General features: G+C 43.8%; 1 protein-coding gene across 1 annotated transcript in view; it reads right to left on the bottom strand.

Annotated features, from left to right (window-relative positions):
* Window positions 1-3,943: 3,943 nt before the first annotated feature.
* LOC111979421 (cadherin-6) overlaps window positions 3,944-20,972 on the bottom strand; it is a 38,365-nt gene continuing 21,336 nt past the window's right edge. The window contains exons 3-12 of the mRNA XM_024009948.2: window positions 11,998-12,292; window positions 11,662-11,781; window positions 10,606-10,779; window positions 9,454-9,641; window positions 9,005-9,261; window positions 8,164-8,300; window positions 7,859-7,980; window positions 7,061-7,178; window positions 6,294-6,545; window positions 3,944-5,036 (exon numbers count right to left, since the gene is read on the bottom strand). Of these exons, the coding sequence (XP_023865716.1) occupies window positions 4,537-5,036; window positions 6,294-6,545; window positions 7,061-7,178; window positions 7,859-7,980; window positions 8,164-8,300; window positions 9,005-9,261; window positions 9,454-9,641; window positions 10,606-10,779; window positions 11,662-11,781; window positions 11,998-12,292 (2,163 nt within the window). The 3' untranslated portion in view covers window positions 3,944-4,536. The remainder of the gene's footprint in view (window positions 5,037-6,293; window positions 6,546-7,060; window positions 7,179-7,858; window positions 7,981-8,163; window positions 8,301-9,004; window positions 9,262-9,453; window positions 9,642-10,605; window positions 10,780-11,661; window positions 11,782-11,997; window positions 12,293-20,972) is intronic.

Below are 20,972 nucleotides of genomic sequence, written 5' to 3'. Positions count from 1 at the left end.
TAAAACATGAGCAGCACTTGAACAACATATGGTTCTCGGCTGACTAAAATTATGCTTTTATCCATTGTGTTATTTCCAACAATGGAACTGGCAGACTAACTTACAATTGTAACATTTTCAGCATTGGATTTTCATCTACAATTGGATGAGGCAAATTTAGCAAACACCATCAGATGAGGTGCTATCACAAGTATTTACCGAGTGGGAGAGAGATGGCTGGTACAATTCAATGAACAAAGGCATTGTCTTAAATGTCACCATCTGCACCACATCTGATCTGCTGAACCTAGATCCATTTAGAAATGAATCCCTTCTCTCTAAATCAGGTTTCCAGTCCTGCGATATCTCCAGATCTCAATCACAGATTGTCCTAACTAGGTAATGCTGGGAGGGAGCCAGAGTGAGTCATTTGGCATAAGTACAGTAGAATAGGCCATCGGTACTGAAATGTAGCCAGTCTGAGAAAGATGTCAGTGAGCAGCTTGTGTGATAATACAGTAGTATTGTTAGCATGGTGGAACCAGCCTGATGCTGCGTGCACCATTCTACACTGGGCTTATCATTCTGTTTAATTTTATGTGCAGTAAGAGCTGGATTCAATCCATAGTGCTGAACATCTGCGTTGTAGCACGGTTAAAGGGTAACAGTCATTTTCGATTGAGCCGACATATGCCGCGTTTACCATGAATGCAGTTTATGCAAACGTGGAAACATTACCTTTAAATTTCAATCACTCTATAACACTGACCTCCGGCTCTACTGATTTGAATTCAGCCCTAAAACAGAATTGTGAAAGCGATCAGGCTGGTTCCACCAGGCTATATATAGCATTGTAGCTGGGTTACTGCTTAAATGTAACTACATGTAATCTAAAATGTAATCTACGTAATCCACAAAAGTCTTTATTTATCATGAGAGGACCAAACTGAATTGGTCCACCCACACAGACAGCGTTGTGAAGAAGGCGCAGCAGTGCCTCTTCAACCTCAGGAGGCTGAAGAAATTTGGCTTGTCACCAAAAGCACTCACAAACTTCTACAGATGCACAATCGAGAGCATCCTGTCGGGCTGTATCACCGCCTGGTACGGCAACTGCTCCGCCCACAACCGTAAGGCTCTCCAGAGGGTGGTGCGGTCTGCACAACGCATCACCGGGTGCAAACTATCTGCCCTCCAGGACACCTACACCACCCGATGTCACAGGAAGGCCATAAAGATCATCAAGGACAACAACCACCCGAGCCACTGCCTGTTCACCCCGCTATCATCCAGAAGGCGAGGTCAGTACAGGTGCATCAAAGCGGGGACCGAGAGACTGAAAAACAGCTTCTATCTCAAGGCCATCAGACTGTTAAACAGCCACCACTAACATTTAGTGGCCGCTGCCAACATANCCACTTTAATAATGGGAATTGATGGAAATTATGTAAAAATGTATCACTAGCCACTTTAAACAATGCCACTTAATATAATGTTTACATATCCTACATTACTCATCTCATATGTATATGTATATACTGTACTCTATATCATCTACTGCATCTTGCCATCTTTATGTAATACATGTATCACTAGCCACTTTAAACTATGCCACTTTATATTTATATACCCTACATTACTCATCTCATATGTATATACTGTACACTATACTATCTACTGCATCTTGCCTATGCTGTTCTGTACCATCACTCATTCATATATCTTTATGTACATATTCTTTATCCCTTTACACTTGTGTGTATAAGATAGTAGTTGTGGAATTGTTAGGTTAGATTACTTGTTGGTTATTACTGCATTGTCGGAACTAGAAGCACAAGCATTTCGCTACACTCGCATTATCATCTGCTTACCATGTGTATGTGACAAATAAAATTTGATTTGATTTGATTTGACCATAAACAATAACTAGTAATGCTGCATACTACAAGAAAGGTCAAAATCTCACCTTTCTGTTAAAAATTGTTATGCATTACTGAGGTGTAGTCACTTTCGAGGAGACAAGCTCAAGTACACAATACAAATATAATACAAATATTAAATATCCTTATACCTGTAAAATACATATTTGTATGTTTAGTGTTAGAGAAAATGTGCATATTTTATGAAGGTCTCTCTTGATCAAAACATCTGCCCCCATCATATTAATCTTGTCCATCTATGACAAACAGAAACAGTGCTTTTTGTTTAAAATCAATGAATTATTTTAGATTAATGGCTATAAATCGATCTCTGTACTACAGTGACGAAACCACTCTCCCCTGCTGCGCTACGATGTAAGGATTGCAGGCATGTGCTTTGTCAGTGGCTGTGAGGTAGGGTTCAGCCAGGAGTTGATTGACAGTTGGAAGAGCGATTGAAATGGTAGGAGGGACATCACAGCTTCAAGTGGTTACAGATTTCCCATCCTACATCACACAGGCACAACAAATAGACTACTGTGTCCGTGGGAAGCAGGGCTATCCATTTCGATCTACGGTGTCCACAGATCAATTTATAAGCAAAAATATTGGTGGAAACCCAGACCAGAACCACGCAGGTCCCCTAAACAGGGGACTTTACAGCTAAAAGGTGATAATGAAATAAAACCATTTCTTTTGTAGTTTACTGGAAAAGTTTATTATGATAAAATTGGACAATTGTTAATACATCATAATATAACATGTAATGTAGCCGTAGTATCAACATACAATTGTACACCTCCAAAAGACATCAAAACAGTGATATTGGCTGGACGCTTGTGTTTCAAGAATATTAATTCAGCATGTGTCCTATAAATATATATATTTTTAAATCACAATATAAAAAGCAAAGTAATACATCATGAACATCCGCTACGCTCCCAAATCACTGCAACAAAGCACTGTTTCAACCACAGTATTTACCATTATTTAGTCAAACAATTTTACTGAGAAAAGTCCTGATGTCAAATCAGAATGATGTACTCCAAACAAAACACATCATTATCCGCCAAACTTTTAATGTTGAAGCACAGATCAGCTGTAATTGATCCTTTGGATCCCGTCTTTGCTTCTTTCATTTTTAAGTTGTTTTGGAGTGACTGCTTATGTTCGCTTAGCTATTTAGTGTGATGAGTTCAGAGAGTGAAAACCATTACCATCCAATATTGGCACAGAGAGAACAGAACAATTAGCCAACACATTATGGCTAAATGAAATATTTACTTCAGATGCTATTTATAGTTTTGGTTCATTTCAAAGGTGTTAGTTCATTCTTAATGTAAATGCTTGCTCTCTGTAGGTATAAACTGTATTATGAACACAGAAAGGTAGACTATCTGTTTTTCATTGTCAATCAATCTCCTTCTCTGCAGTTGCTTCAAAATGACCTTGTCAATGGCTTTTTAAGATCCATATTTAATAATAAAATGAAGTAATCTCTCCCCACCTTCAGACAAAACTTCCTGTACTTTGTGACAGCACTTCCAATCCAATGCTGAATCTACATGTTGTTTTAGCTAATCAAATGGGTATTATGTTTAAGAATGATTGTTTTCCTTGGTAAGTACTATTATGTAAGATAATATGAATGACATGTTCATTCACCTTGAGGGCTTTTGTGCTAACTTGATGTAAGTAAACCACATGTGTGTGTATATTGTTGGAACAATCGCATCTAATATGACAATGATTGATTGTTGATGATTGACTGATTATGGATTATGCTAATGTTGTCAGATGTTGCTGAAATTCACTGGAAATCTTGGTGCATCGTTCCTCATTTCCCTCCATTTCTTCAGTTATCATCATGTACAGAGATAGATACACACAGTTCTTGTGTCAAATCACATTTTCAGAGAGTTGCTCTTAGATAGTGAACTGTCTGTGTAACAGAAGGCTTGATAGAGGAATAGAGCATATGTACAGAGTGGCTGTCCATTCTTCAGTTCCGTAAACATTCATGAAGCAATGTTTTATTTTGGTGCTGGGCTTTCCTTCCTTTTTAAGAATTTGGACTTTTCAAAAAAAGGTATGAAGAATATCTTAAGATATGTTCAATTCCAGTTCCTTGTTCCTGGAAAAGCAAAGTTCCATTTCACTAAAACACACAAATATACCAAGTACAACATACTGCACTTCAGTAACAGTACAGAGGAACTAAAGGAGATATCACTTAAGAATACACAGAAGTATTCAGAGAAATGTGTAATCAGTGTTGTATTTCCTTCCAATGCAGCATAGAGTGACAGACGTAAACAGAAATGAAAAATAAATGTATCTTTTTATAGGTTTTTTTGACACTGAACTCCGGTTCTTAACTTCAACTGAGGGACTGAAGTTCATCCTCTCTTCAAAGGTCGGCCTTGCAGTAAAAAAAAATCCACACAGCTGCACAGTCTCTGTCTGGTCTGGCCGTCAGAAGGAACTATGGCCTACTGAGTTGGAAGGAATAAAAGGGCACTTTGTAAAAAACTTGGGCTGCAACATTTATCCTCTTTTCTGAGAAGACAGATTACAGTCAGTCATAGTTCATAGGTCATCCTCCTAGCTCCCACCCACAAACAGTTCAGGTGGTGTGTTAGGATTCAAGGTCGCTGTCCTCAGCCCCATACATGTCAGCCAGTTTCCTAAAGCGGGGCCCCCAGTCACTGAGGTAGTTGTAGTCCTGGTCCCCTTCAGAGGATGCTGACCCCAAGGAGCTCAGAGACTCAGCCACTGAGCCGGTTCCCTCATAGGCATATGTGGCCAGAGAGTCATAAGGGGGGGCAGTGGGGTTACTGTCGTTATCCTGCACCCGCTGGTTTATGAAGTCCCGGACGTCTGCGTTGTCCCGCGACGGGATGGCTGTCCGTCTGATAGGGGGGTACAGAGTGCCCGAAGGGATGATGTCCCGCCTCTGTTTGCTCTCCTCGATGGCCTCGGGGTTACGCAGAGCCCCGATGTCGAAAGCCTGGGTGTCCTCCTCTCCGCCCCCCTCGTCATTGTAGCTGACCACGTTGTCTCGCACGTCCTCTTTAGAGATGATCAGAGGCTCCTTCTTCTTCTGCCTCTTCAGTGCAGCAAACAGCACTATGATCACTGAGAGATAACCAGGGAGAAAGAGACAGACAGGGACAGAGAGACAGAGATGGACACAAAGAAAGAGGGAGAGATGGAGCGTCAGCGTTAGAGAGAGGTTTGCTGTTCAGGGCTGGGTGATTTCATATTATCTTGCTGCTCATGCTGCAGTGAACACTGCATTAGAACACGGCCTGCTTCATGTATCCACAGCCCAGTAACAATTTAGAAACGACTGCAGTAGAGATGCTGAATTTTTTTTAAATTCCAACATCGCAATGAGATTGCAACTACTAAGTGATAAATAACCAAGAATGGTGCCACATTTTAAAGCTGCTATATGTAACTTTTTAGGCAATCCGACCAAATATAGAAATGTAAGTAATAGATATGTCATTCTCATTGAATGCAAGTCTAAGAAGTAATAGATCTGATCTATGTGTGCTATTTCTATGCTTCCCGTTCTCAAGTTTCGTTTTTGCGTCTTTTACTTTTGTTTTTGTAGACCAGCCTGAAAATACAATATTTTTGGTTATTGTAAATATATTTACTTAGATGGTACAATGATTCTCTACACTATACATTGCTTATTTTGTCACATAAACTGAAATGAGGCTAACTATTAGTATTTTAGAAACTACGAAATGTTGGAGAGATTTCTGCATATTGCACCTTTAAATAAATGCATTTCCATTACACTGTATATGTAGTTAATGCTGCTGACATAATATATTGGGGTAATTGCATTCCATGTTGTATTAAAGTAACTCCTGGTGTATAAAAGGTTAATTTTACTGCCAGTCCTGTTGAATTACTATCCTGTCCACAATCTCAATCCCCTCAGACTTGTTTTGATCCTCTATATATAACACTTTTACTGTAGACAGCCAAGAGTGAAATAGGCTATCTTCTGGGAAATGTAGGGCTTTTCTTAGAAGCGCCTGTGTGTGTGTGTGTGTGTGTGTGTGTGTGTGTGTGTGTGTGTGTGTGTGTGTGTGTGTGTGTGTGTGTGTGTGTGTGTGTGTGTGCGTGCGTGTTATACAGAAGGGGCAAATTGAACTACACTATAACCTGTGAAATTTCTTATTAAAGACATATTTTCCAAACAGTTTGCATACATTAATATGAATGACTAAATTGGAGATGGAGATGTGTCAGAGACTGACAGACTGACAGACAGACAGACAGACAGACAGACAGACAGACAGACAGACAGACAGACAGACAGACAGACAGACAGACAGACAGACAGACAGACAGACAGACAGCTATACTCACTGAGGAGGATGATGACACACAGCAGGATAGCCACCAGGGCCCCGGTGCTAAGTCCAGCTGAGCTGGTCTGGGCCTCGGCGTTGCACAGCTCCATGTTTCCCTCGCGGTCGCAGGTGCACACGCGCACCGTCAGCGTCCCCGTGCTGCTCTGCATGGGGAAGTCCCTGTCAGTGATCAACACAGGAACCAGGTAGATGCTCTTGTGCAGTTGGCTGTAGCTGGAGCGCCGGGTTAGGACGCCAGCTGTGTTATCTAGGGAGAGAAAAAACATACAGTACCAGTCAAAAGTTTGGACACACTTACTCATTCAAGGGTTTTTCTTTATTTTTAMAATTTTCTACATTGTAGAATAATAGTGAAGACAGCAAAACTATGAAATAACACATATGGAATCATGTAGTAACCCAAAAAGTGTTAAACAAATCAAAATATATTTTATATTTGAGATTCTTCAAAGTAGCCACCCTTTGCCTTGATGACAGCTTTGCACACTCTTGGCATTCTCTCAACCAGCTTCACCTGGAATGCTTTTCTAAAATGTCTTGAAAGAGTTCCCACATATGTTGAGCACTTGTTGGCTGCTTTTCCTTCACTCTGCAGTCCAACTCATCCCAAACCATCTCAATTGGGTTGATGTCGGTTAATTGTGGAGGCCAGGTCATCTGATGCAGCACTTCATCACTCTCCTTCTTGGTCTTCTTCACTATAATATCAGGTGATGACAGGTGTGATAGAGACCGCAAAATATCCTACAGTACAGTACTCACCGCCATTGTCTTTGACTGTGAAGTTGCCTCTGTAAGCCCCCTCCATAGCCAGACTGAAGAAGAACTTGTGTCCACCCGCCGGGTCATCTGCATCCACAGCACTCACCGTCTGGATCTTCTGTTTACGGGATAAACAAACAGATTGATAAAAAAAAAACAATCTGTGTGCTCTCAGATCGCAATAATAATAATAGTAAGGTGCTCTTTGGTTCCCCCGGTTTGTGACATCAGAGGACAAATTGGAGGCTAAACTTCTAGGATATAGACCATCTATATAGACCAAACAGATTGATATGTTTATTTAATCGGTGGCATAAATAACCATTGTGGAAGATATATTGTGGATGATTTTATTGAGTCCTCTCAAGGGACCTTGCTTGGTAAACAGGAGCACAGCAAACACAAACACCTCAGTGAATTTATGATTATGAATAATGACAGAGGGATGAAGGAGGGATGAAAGGCAAGGGAGTAGAGGAGAAGGCATGTGTTGGGCACCTATTTAAACATGCCCTTGATGTGTGACAGCTACTGTCACCTGCCTTGTGCTGCCATGATAGATTATCTCATCAGCCGCCTCACAAAGTAGACCCTGGAGACCAATCACTACCCCAGAGGACTGCAGTACTCATCACAGTGCTTTATCACCATTTACATACATGGGTATTCCTGGGCATATACTGTACCTATTGTAGCACCTCTAGATGTCACTAGGATATGGACGTAATTATAGCAGCGAGAATAATAAAATCATGTCAATCTATCATGGGACGTAAGTGGAGGATCCATGTTCTGTACCTGTCCAGCCTTAGTCTTTTCACAAACAAATGTCTCGTAGAAAGAGGCGAACTTGGGTGCGTTGTCGTTGACATCTAAAAGACGGACATAAACAGGCACCCAACTGGTCTGCAGAGGTTTGTCTGTGTGTAGAAAACATACACATCACAACAATGTATAATAATTGTAATAAATAATTATGTATGATGTTATTATGTTTTTTTATGTTTCAACAAAGGACAGAATATAATCATTGAACTCCATAGCCTTGGTATAAGTGTTTGTATTGTGAATTCATGTGCATGATAAAGCTGAGAAAGACTTACTGAACTCTGTTGCGATAACAGAAATGTTGTGCCAGGCAGCTTCTTCTCGGTCAAGAGGTCTTATGATAAATATGGACCCATTCCCAGAATGCACGTTGAAAAGCCTGTCTAGATCAGTACGACGATCAATGGAGTACCTGTAAAATAGGCATACAAATATTGATATAAGAACAAATAAAAGCATGGACTATTTTCTTCCGTTCCCCTACAACCTCTATTGCTGCACTTGACAACCCTTTTGCACGGAATTAGTCTTTCCTGCCCTCTCTGTGTATTCACAAAATTATTCTGAATACTGCACACCCTGGGGATCTGCCCTAAACAGCCAATGGGACTTAAATCACTCTATTGTCCTCCCTTTCTTCTTTACCCTGACTGGCCTGGAAGGAAAACAGCCCTGAACAGAGGCACAGAACAGACCAGCCCTATCAGTTTGATCATCCAGCGGATTACGCAATGATCTAATTAAATGTATCCTGGAATGCCCTTTCAGTTTATTTCCATGAGGAGTGGTAATTAAGGGACTTTGGACATTGATAAGAACTCACAAAAAAAGTGTGTGCATGTGTGTGGAGATGAGCAAAACACACAGCTTGTCCTTCACTCATTAGTCTTTCTATGGACACAACGTATTCTCGACTCCAAATTTAATGAGATGGCTGATTCAACTCTAATCATTCTACATTTAAAAAAAATACTGCAACACAACCTTTAACACTCATCAAATGACCCCTGATACAAATTATTATAACCAATCTCCCCATGACCTTGGTGTGGGTGGTACGTACAGGAGAACTGAATGGGTGGGCTGGAGGGAAAGCAAAGCAGTGCTCTAACTAACCTGACTGGACTGTTGTATCCATCCGGGTCCATGGCCCTGACAGACCCTACTGCACTACCCACGGCTGCATCCTCCTTCACCTCCATCACGTAGCTGGCTCTCTCAAACAGAGGAGGCTCATCCACATCCTCTATACCGATCCTGACTGTGGCCATGTCCTTGGTGGGTAGGTACCCCAGGAAGCGAGTGTCCAAGGTCTGAGTGTTCTGTACCTGGATCTCCAGTGTGTAGGATCGGGTCTTTTCATAGTCCAACGACTGCAGGGACAGGGACACAATAGAACACAGTAGATGACTCATGTTTTGTAATGATGCAGTACAAATGTATTTTGATAATAGCGTTTGTGATGGTCTAATGGCCTCAGGCCTATCCAGGGCTGATAATAGGGTATATATGCCCTAGAGTTTTGGCTGACTATCGTTGTCATTCACAGGGATAACAGATATTACCTTTAGAACAGTAATGATGCCCTCCTGTGAGTCTTTGTCCGTGATGACATCGAACATGTCCAAGCCATCCCCACTGACAACACTGTAGTACATCTCCGCATTCTTCCCAAGGTCTTTATCTACTGCGTTGATTCTCCCAACTGGGATTCCAGTTTTTATAGACTCTGGAACGCTGAACTGATATATACCTGGAATCACAAACAGACACACATACTGTATGTAAATCAACGGATGTTCTAACAAATTAACTTTGAGATACTTCATATTAGACTATTTGCATTTGTAGCATTCACTCCCATTTCACCATTTGTGTCACTAATTATGTTGGAGAGTATAAGGAAAGTGTCTTAACAACATGGAGCCAAGACAGCCTGGAACCATGAACAGAATTGCATAAGCTTGTCACAAATAGAAGAGGTTGTTTGGCTTCCTTTGGCATGGTGAGTAAGTGTTTTTTTTGTGCCAGCTTCTCCTCAACACTTCCATGTTTCTGATGCTAACACATTTAACAATTCAGATTGTTAGGGAGCCTGTGAGCCTGTATCACTGCCCTGCAGCAGTGTTAGTGGTGTATTAACCTTGTGCTCATGGTGACCAATTAGACCGTTTCTGTTTCCTCTAGCATGGTGCTGACTGGGGGTGTAAGCCTCCTGCTGTAAGGTGTCATCAACTGACAAGGTGGAGAGAGAGATGTGAGAAGGCATATTTCACACTGTGTGTGTGGAGTGTATCAGAAGTGTTTTACCCCTTTACTTTCCACCATCCAACCACGGGACTTTAACAGAATAGTAATGACAAAAGCAATCTGTCAAAGTCAAACAGATTCCGGGATGTTTCTCATTTGTGTGTGTGTGTGTGTGTGTGTGCATGAGAGAGAGAGAGAGAGAGAGAGAGAGAGAGAGAGAGAGAGAGAGAGAGAGAGAGAGAGAGAGAGAGAGACTCAGTATTACACTGCTCATCTAATCAGGATTATCAAGCTGATTCACTTCGTGGGACCCGGCATTGCAATTTAATCACAGCTAACCCTATATAAGATGGACACACTTACACACACAGTACACTGACACTACCACTTATACTAGGACTACTATGTATACTTCAACCACCAGTATAATTCCAGTCATTGTGCCTCACTCTTACTCTTCTACTCACTCTGAGAGAAGCGTGGGGGGTTGTCGTTGACGTCGGTCAGGGTGATATTGACTGTGGTGGTTCCAGTTAAGCCTCCCCTTTGGCCCGCCATGTCCTTGGCCTCAATCACCACCTGGTAGTGCTCCCGCTTCTCCCGGTCCATCTCTCCAGGCCCCAGGGCTGTCCTGATGATACCTGAGGACAAACCAGAAGAATACAATATTCATGTGTCATATAATATAATGAGATGTATTGTTAATGAGTTAGCTAAGAACATTTATCCTTCTCTGGTCCTGTAGGGATTACTCATGGTGCCACCATGCCAAACAGATTTAAGTGATGTGGGTATAGTTAGAGTGACCTAATTTATGTGCATGTCCTTTATTTAAATACTGTATCAGCAACTACTATAGTTACAACTACCAATGGGAATAATGTAACTAATAACTGTTCTGAGAAAGAAGCACCTCTTGCAAAGAAATGGTCACCACAATCGTTTCACATTGCTAAGACCTTGTGCTTGAATTTAATGAGAAACATTTAATACTGGTATGTAACCTAATTATTTTTATGGAACAGTAAAAAATGGCAACCGCCCCGACCTTCCATTAGATAGCACACAAGACCATCTGGCCTGGCTTGTTTTGTTTCTGTGAATGGGTTCTATCATCTGCAACATGACTGTTTTCAGATAAACCCTCAGAAACATCWATTTTTTTCCAAAGCTCTTAGGATTTCATGTCCTCTGGTGTGATGGGGACATCATCTTCCATGTCACATCAGGGATAAACCATATCGTTGTTAAGCCACACAATAATCTGCCAGTTGGAGGCTTTTATTGTTTCCATTTGTTTAAACACAGAACGAGCGACAGGATGTTCCAGAGTGCACATTAGAAATGATTAAATGTTTCAGTATACTTTGGAAAATGCACAGGGGGCTGAGAGAATAGCAATGGCTCTGGCAGTCTGACTCTGAACATTACATTACCGTCTCTCTCTCTTCATTGTAGTAATAATTGCTTTGAGGATAAAAGAGCATTGCTGGTGGTTCACACAAACAGACGGACAGACAGACCTGTGTTTGGGTCCACAGAGAAGTATGGGTGCCCCTGGCTGATGCTGTATCGTAGTTTTGCGCTGTTCCCGTACATGCTGTCATCTGCATCCGTGGCTGTTACCTGGGTGACTGAAGTACCTGAGAACGGAAGATAATAGCTGAGGATGAATATGAACTCACATCAACTGTCAAAACCATTCATGGTTCAAAGAAAAGCAAACAAAATATTTGACACTTTAAGGCACCATTGACCTTGAAATTTTACTGATCGTTAATCATCAAAGGTTAAAACATAAATTGAAAGGTCATGACCCTGTCATGTCAAAAGTCAAATTAAAGTGAAAGAGCACATACCTATATTAGACCTCTCAGGTGCACTGGCAGTGTAAAGTTCCTTTGCGAATTTAGGCTCATTGTCATTGATATCGTGAAGTTTAACGATGAACTCTGTCTCAGGCTCCAGTTTCAGGCCTGTGTTCTTGTTGACTACGGTGGCTCGGAGGGTATAGAAGGCCTTCTCCTCTCTGTCCAGTCTCTTATTGGCATGGAGGTCACCATTGTTTTCATCAATAGTAAATATGTCTCCAGCCCCGTCCCCGGTTAGAATGTACTTCAGGGTTCCATCCCCCTTGTCCATGTCAGATTGAAGCTGCCATAGAAAATCAAAAGCATAGTCAACATATTTGTCTCCTTGGAGAAATGGGGCCTGAAGTCAGCAAGGCAAATACCAGATGTATACTACAGATGTAGGATCTTAATTTCATCACTCTTTTGATGGTGAGAATTTTCCAGCACAACAAGAAATGCAAACTTGTAGTGTATTCAAGGTTTAAAAATTCTTCTAAAGTCTAATTTCCACTTTAAAATGTGAGACTTGATTTGCCCTAGCGGAAAATCTATCAACCTCTACAAAAATGTTAAATGAATTATAATCAACGAACGAAGATCTGTTTCGGATTGAAACCTTGTCAATAAATCGGTGAATTGGGAGCTTTAACAGTGTGCGGGCCTTCATGTTCTATACTATTAATTATAATCTACATAAAACTTATTTTTTTACCTTTATTTAACTACGCAAGTCAGTAAAGAACAAATTCTTATTTTCAACAACAGCCTAGGAACAGTGGGTTAACTTGCTCTTTCACGGGTAGAACGACATACTTTTAACCTTGTCAGCTCAGGGATTCGATCTTGCGTCCTTTCAGTTACAAGTCCAACGCTCTAATCACTAGGCTACCTGACGCCCCATAATAATGAACATTTCCTGTTAATGTAGGATTATTATACTACTTTAGCAAACTGGCTTAAATTAAGGTCCTACATCTGTATACACTGTACAACAACTGCATTTAACAGACCTAGGGTTTATTCCATATAAATATTCCAGTCCATTTAGGGATTGGACTAGCACGCCAATGGGGAAACTCCCTATCCCTGACCCCAACTCCGGAGGTCAGATAGTAAAACACCAACAGATTTACACTTTGCATTAGATGGTGTGACAGTTGATGGATTGTGAGGAGGAGTGTGAGTGACAGGTAGGGTAGGTGACGGGTGCTGATGGTGAGTGACTCATTCTGTCTTTCCTTAATACGGTCTTGCTTTGCTGACAACGTCTTGATTTGTATTAGGACTAAAAATCTAAAAAGTAACGCTCCGGTTTCTCTGTACCAGCATACCTGGCTTATAAAGGTTATATGTCATTTAGTACACACATTTAATACCTACCCATTTATCTGTCAAACAGTATATTATCTACCTCTCCAGGTCCTTTTGTCTATCTAAACTGCTAGAGATTATACAGTAGTACACCAATCCAAACAGAGATTCACTGAATTAATTAGTGAACATCCCAGTGTACTCTCAATGCCCTCTTATAACTGTCATTGAAAACACACAGCAAGCCAGGTAATTGTCAAAGTACAAGGCAGTCTCAGAACATGCACACTTGAATGAAACAGGAGTTGACAATGATTGAGGGAAAGAAAGGAGAGAATCTTTGAAAACGAAGAAAGCCAAGATGGTATGAAGCCTAGATATGACAAAGGATGAATGATTGACGCCTCCCACAGATGTCTTAGAAAATCACCTAAATCCAACATGTACCACATAATACCTGCAATTCCCCTCTGAGCAAATATGTTTCTGTCTCATCTCATCTCTTATTCCCATGCCTCTAAGTAGACATTATGCAAATTTGAGCAATGGGTATAGAATGGGGCTTTATCGTCTACCATCCTCAGTGTGTGTCCCATCTTTACTGCATCACACTTATATGCATTTCAACAGTGCTATAATTATGTTGGTGGTACACCTAAGCACATAGGCGGTGTTCAATAAGGCTAAGGGAAGCTAAGCTTCTCCTGAAGTAAACTGAATTAAATGACAAGTTTAATAAACAAGTTTTTCAATTAAAATTATTATACAAAATTATTGCAACCAATAGAATGTTATATATATGGGGGAAACAATCATCCCAGCTCCGCAGATGTTGCTGCGAAGAGACAGAATCATTAGATCACTTGTTTTGATACTACCCATATGTAGCTTGTTTTTGGTCACAGGTTCAGGAATGGCTGAAAAAATGCAACATTTACTTGGAGTTAACTATGTTGGGTGATTTGAAAAGTCATAGTAAATTGATCAATGTAATAATACTCGTAGCAAATGTGTTTATCTTTAACCATTGTGGAGTGATCGGGTCTGTGGGACCCATTTTCAGTGTTTACGAAAATAAAAATGATACAATGAATTATATTTTAAACCTGAGACTCATTGGCCTTGGCTCATTTTCTGTGAAGAACATGTAAAATAACATACTTTCATTGAGTGCACACTGTGCACCCCCCTACACATTTATATAACATAAGTGGATTTCGGGTCCACTGGACCCGAGGGTTATAAAAGTGTGGGAAAGTGTGTGTGTAGGTGAAAACAAGTAAAAATTAAACAAAAAGGTTTGCTGTGTGCCTTCACTCTGTCTTCTTCCTCCCTGTGCCTGTTGTTTCAACATAGCACCAATAACCTGTCTGTCTCCCTGCCTGTCTGCCTGTCTCCCGCTTTTCTCGCACTCTTTACCCTTTGTAGTGTGTGAAACTACACAATGTCTTGCGGGAACCTGCACAATGTTATTACAATACATTATTTTGATACATTGTAAAGAATTCAGTATTTTCCCACACTCTACCAAAGCCAGGCGCAAATTGGGGGAGGGACACAACAAATAAATAGCTTTGCATGTGTGGCTCTTCACCACAATCAATCAGTATGGCAAAAATAATCTCTGCTCAGGGGGCCTTAGAAATGATTTTGCAGAGAGAAAAACTAGTGTGGAAGGAGCGTCTTCCACTTTGGAAGATGAAGAATTTTCCAAATATGAGGATTATGTCTCTGTCAATTTGGAACCTGACAGTGAGTTGGAAGAAGAGGATGAGATTGACCCTCAGCCAGCCCCAGGACCAGCCGTCAGCAGCCAGCCCCAGGACCAGCCCATCAGCAACCAGCTAATCAGCAGCCTGCAGGAGGAGAAATATGGATGTCAACAAAATGGTGAAATTGAATGGTCTTGTTGCCCAAGGAATGAGCCACCCCGCTTGGCTGCCAATGTGATAAGGATGCAACCAGGGCCGACGCTGATGGCAGTTACTCATGTGCAGGACATAAAGTCTTCTTTTGAACTGTTCATCCTAGACACCATCCAGAAAATCATTATGGAATTTGTGTCATACGTGCCAAAGAAAGTAAAAAATGGGAGGGATTGTCACGTTCCTGACCTGTTTTCTCTTGTTTTGTATGTCTTTATTGGTCAGGGCGTGAGTGTTGGGTGGGCAGTCTATGTTTTCTATTTCTATGTTGGGTTTTGTGTTCGGCCTGGTAGGATTCTCAATTAGAGACAGGTGTGTATCGTTTGTCTCTGATTGAGAGTCATACTAAGGCAACCAGGGTTTCACTGGTGTTTTGTGGGTGTTTGTTTCCTGTGTTAGCGTTTGGGCCACACAGGACTGTTGCAGGTTAGTCACGTTTGTTGTTTTTGTTTATTTGTAGTGTTTGTTGGTTTGCCATTAAAATCATGAATACCTCCTACTCCGCATCTTGGTCCGATCCATGCTCCTCCTCGTCTGAGGAGGAGAACGACATTGACAGCCGTTACAGGGATGGGAGAATTTGTGGCCAGAAATCATAATGGATTACAATGCCACAAAAGCAGGGGTGGACAATTTAGACAAGCTGGTGACTGGCTACAGCTGCAAAAGAAGAACCCTACGCTGGCCACTTGTGATATTCTTCAACATCTTGGACAACTCGGCGTACAACGCGTTTATCAACTGGATGGCATTGAACCTAGATTGGAACAGAGGGAAGCTCCAGAGGAGACGGCTCTTTCTCGAGGAGCTGGGCAAGGCATTGGAAAGACCTCAAATCCAGAGGAGGCAACATATCCCAAGGACCCCAGCTTCTGCAGCCATCGTGAGGAGGATTCAGGAGGAAGATGCTGGTGCTGTATCCGTCCGACCCACAGAACCAATAACTCCAATACCAGAAGTAAGTGTGAGTGATGTTGTTGCATGCGTGTGTGTCTGACTCTCCTACCTTGGCCTGCTATAACTATATATGTGAGTGAGTGAGTGAGATGTAAGTAAAATTCCTGAACTAAGTGTTTTCATCATTCTAGATTGCAGCCGGTAGCAACAAGAAGAAGTGCTGCGATGTGTGTGGACCCAAGAAGGACATACAGTTACAAATATATAGTTATAGCAGGCCAAGGTAGGAGAGTCGGACACACACGCATGCAACAACATCACTCACACTTACTTCTGGTATTGGAGTTATTGGTTCTGTGGGTCGGACGGATACAGCACAGCATCTTCCTCCTGAATCCTCCTCACGATGGTGCAGAAGCTGGGTCCTTGGGATATGTTGTCCTCCTGGATTTGAGGTCTTTCCAATGCCTTGCCCAGCTCCTCGAGAAAGAGCCGTCTCCTCTGGAGCTTCCTCTGTTCCAATCTAGGTTCAATGCCATCCAGTTGATAACGCGTTGTACGCCGAGTTGTCCAAGATGTTGAAGAATATCACAAGTGGCCAGCGTAGGGTTCTTCTTTTGCAGCTGTAGCCAGTCACCGGCTTGTCTAAATTGTCCACCTGCTTTTGTGGCATTGTAATCCATTATGATTTCTGGACACAAATTCTCCCATCCCTGTAAGCGCTGTCAATGTCGTTCTCTCCTCAGACGAGGAGGAGCATGGATCGGCAACGATGCGGAGTAGGAGGTATTCATGATTTTAATGGCAAACCAACAAACACTACAAATAAACAAAAACAACAAACGTGACTAACCTGCAACAGTCCTGTGTGGCCACACGCTAACACAGGAAACAAACACCCACAAAACACCAGTGAAACCTGGCTGCCTTGTATGACTCTCAATCAGAGACAAACGATACACACCTGTCTCTAATTGAGAATCATACCAGGCTGAACACAAAACCACATAGAAATAGAAAACATAGCTGCCACCAACACTCACGCCTGACCAATAAAGACATACAAAACAAGAGAAAACAGGTCAGGAACGTGACATAACCCCTTTAAGGTGCGAACTCCGGGCGCAAGCACACAAAGTCTAGGGGAGGGTCTGGGTGGGATCTGACACGGTGGTGGCTCAGGCTCTGGGCGAGGTCCCACCCACCATAGTCACTCCCCGCTTCCGTATCCCCCTCCCAATGAACACGCTCCAACTCACCCACCTAAATGAGGGGCAGAGGGATAAGGGCCAGCACCGGGATAGGGGGCAGCAGCTCCGGTAGGGGGCGGCAGCTCCGGGATAAGGGGCGCAGCTCCGGGATAAGGGGGGCAGCTCCGGGATAAGGGGCGGCAGCTCCGGGATAAGGGGGCGCAGCTCCGGGATAAGGGGGCAGCTCCGGAATAAGGGCGGCAGCTCCGACTGGTGGGCAGCTCGACTGAGTGGCAGCTCCGGCTGAGTGGCAGTCCGGACTGAGTGGAGCTCCGGACTGGAGGGCAGCTCATGACTGGAGGGCACTCATGACTGGAGGCAGCTCATGACTGAGGGAGCTCATGACTGGAAGGGGCAGCTCATGACTGGAGGGCAGCTCATGACTGGAGGGCAGCTATGACTGAGGCAGCTAAGATGTAGGGAGCTCATGACTGTAGGCAGTATGATGTAGGCAGGTCATGGATGTAGGGCAGCTCATGCATGTCTGGCGTCTCTGGCAGCTCCTGACTGGCTGGCGTCTCTGGCAGCTCCTGACTGGCTGGCGTCTCTGGCAGCTCCTGACTGGCTGGCGTTCTGCAGCTCCTGATGTGGCGTCTCTGGCAGCTCCTGACTGGCTGGCGTCTGTCTGTGCTCTGGACTGGCTGGCGTCTCTGGCAGCTCCTGACTGGCTGGCGTCTGGCACTCCTGACTGCTGGCGTTCTGGAGCTCCTGACTGGTGGCGTCTCTGGCGGCTCCTGATGGCTGGCGGCTCTGGCGGCTCCTGACTGACGGAGGCTCTAGCGGCTCCTGACTGACGACGGCTCTAACGGCTCGGGACAGACGGGCGGCTCTAACGGCTCGTGGCAGACGGATGGCAAGCCGGGCTTGCGAGGATGGTCAGACGGCGTTGGGCAGACAGAGTGGCTCAGACGGCGTTGGCAGACAGATGGTCAGACGGTCGTGGCAGACAGATGGCTCAGACGGCTTGGGCAGACAGATGGCTCAGACGGCGCTGGGCAGACAGATGGCTCAGACGGCATTGGGCAGACAGATGGCTCAGACGGCGTTGGCAGACGATGGCTCAGACGGCGTTGGAGCAAGACGATGGCTCAGACGGCGTGGGCAGACGGATGGCTCAGACGGCGTGGCAGACAGATGGCTCAAACGGCGTTGGGCAGCCGGGCAGTTCAGGCACGCTGGGCAGACGGGCAGTTCAGGCCCGCTGGGCAGACGGCAGTCTGGCCGGCTGAGACGCACAATAGGCCTGATGCGTGGTGCCGGAACTGGAGGTACCGGGCTGAGGGCACGCACCTTCAGGGCGAGTGCGGGGAGGAGGAACAGGGCTCTGGAGATGCACTGGAAGCCTGGTGCGTGGTGTAGGCACTGGTGGTACTGGTGGGGCGGGAAGGTGGCGCCGGATATGCGGACCGTGAAGGAGGACACGCGCTCTTGAGCACCGAGCATCTCCAACCTTACAGGTTGAATGGTCCCCGTAGCCTGCCGAGTGCGGCGAGGTGGAATAGCCCGCACTGGGCTATGCAGGCGAACCGGGCATCACCTGTAAGGCTGTGCCATGTACGCCGGCCGAGGAGACGTACTGGAGGCCAGATACGTTGGGCCGGCTTCATGACATCCGGCTCGATGTCCAACCTAGCCTCCCAGTGCGGCAAGGTGGAATAGCCCGCATGGGCTAAGCACGCGTACTGGGGACACCGTGCGCTTTGCCGCATAACACGGTGTCTGACCAGTACGACGCCCTCTCACTCCACGGTAAGCCCGGGAGTTGGCTCAGGTATCAACACAGCTTCGCCACACTCCCCTTTAGCCCCCCCCCCCCCCCAAGAATATTTGGGTGAGCCTCTCGGTTTCCAGCCACTCTGCTTGCAAGCGCCTCATAATGCCGCCTCTCCGCTTCGCTGCCTCCAGCTCCGCTTTGGGGCGGCGACACTCCCACTGGCTGTGCCCAGGGCTTTACCGTCTAGGATCTCCTCCCAAGTCCATTCCTCTTCTCTCCATTGCTTTGGTTTTTGCCGTCCTTTCTCAATCCGCTTGGTCCTGGTTTGGTGGGTGTTTCTGTAACGGCTGTCAATGTCGTTCTCCTCCTAGACGAGGAGGACATGGATCGGACCAAGATTGCGGAGTAGGAGTATTCATGATTTTAATGGAAACCAACAAACACTACAATAAACAAAAACAACAAACGGTGACTAACCTGCAACAGTCCTGTGTGGCCAAAACGTAACAAGGAACAAACACCACAAAACACAGTGAAACTGGTTGCCTTAGTATGACTCTCAATCAGAGACAAAGATTCACACCTGTCTCTAATTGAGAATCCTACCGGCCGAACACAAAACCAAACATAGAAATAGAAAACATAGATGCCACCCACTCACGCCCTGACCAATAAAGACATACAAAACAAGAGAAAACAGGTCAGGAACGTGAATCCCTCCATTTTTTACTTTCTTTGGCACGTATGACACAAATTCCATAATGATTTTCTGATGGTGTCTAGGATGACAGTTCAAAAGAAGACTTTAATGTCCTGCATGAGTAACTGCCATCACGTCGGCCTGGTTGCATCTTATCACATTGGCAGCCAAGCGGGTGGCTCATTCCTTGGCAAAAACATTCAATTTCACCATTTTGTTGCATCCATATTTCTCCTCCTGCAGGCTGCTGATTAGCTGGTTGCTGATGGCTGGTCCTGGGGTGGCTGCTGACGGCTGGGTCGGCTGCTGAGGTCAATCTCTCTTCTTCCAACCACTGTCAGTTCAAATTGACAGAGACATAATCCTCATATTGAAAATTCTTCATCTTCCAAAGTGGAAGACGCTCCTACCACTAGTTTTTCTCTCTGCAAAATCTTTAAAGGCCCTGAGCAGAGATTATTTTTGCCATACTGATTGATTGTGGTGAAGAGCCACACATGCAAAGCTATTTATTTGTTGTGTCCCTCCCCCAATTTTGCGCCTGGCTTTGGTAGAGTGTGGAAATATACTGAATTTCTTACATGTATCAAAATAATGTATTGAATAAATTGTGCAGGTTCCGCAAGACATGTGTAGTTTCACACACTACAAGAGGTAAAGAGTGCGAGAAAAGCGGGAGACAGGCAGACAGCAGGAGACAGACAGGTTATTGTGCTAGTTGAAACAACAGCACAGGGAGAAGAAGACAGAGTGAAGGCACACAGCAACCTTTTGTTTATTTTACTTGTTTTCACTACACACACACTTTCCCACACTTTATAACCTCGGGTCCAGTGGACCCGAAATCCCTTATGTGTATATAAATGTGTAGGGGGTGCACAGTGTGCACTCAATGAAGTATGTTATTTTACATGTTTTCACAGAAAATGAGCCAAGGCCAATGAGTCTCAGTTTAAAATATACATTGTATCATTTTTATTTTCGTAAAACCTGAAATGGGTCCCACAGACCCGATCACTCCACAATGTGTTAAAGATAAACACATTTGCTACGAGTATTATTACATTGATCAATTTAACTAGACTTTCAAATCACCACATAGTTAACTCCAGTAAATGTCTTATTTCAGCATTCCTGAACTTGACCAAAAAAAGCTAATTGAGGGTAGTATCAAAAATGATCTA

This window comes from Salvelinus sp. IW2-2015, linkage group LG19 (assembly GCF_002910315.2).
Source record: "Salvelinus sp. IW2-2015 linkage group LG19, ASM291031v2, whole genome shotgun sequence".
Taxonomy (NCBI): domain Eukaryota; kingdom Metazoa; phylum Chordata; class Actinopteri; order Salmoniformes; family Salmonidae; genus Salvelinus; species Salvelinus sp. IW2-2015.
This window is presented reverse-complemented; position numbering and strand designations above follow the sequence as displayed.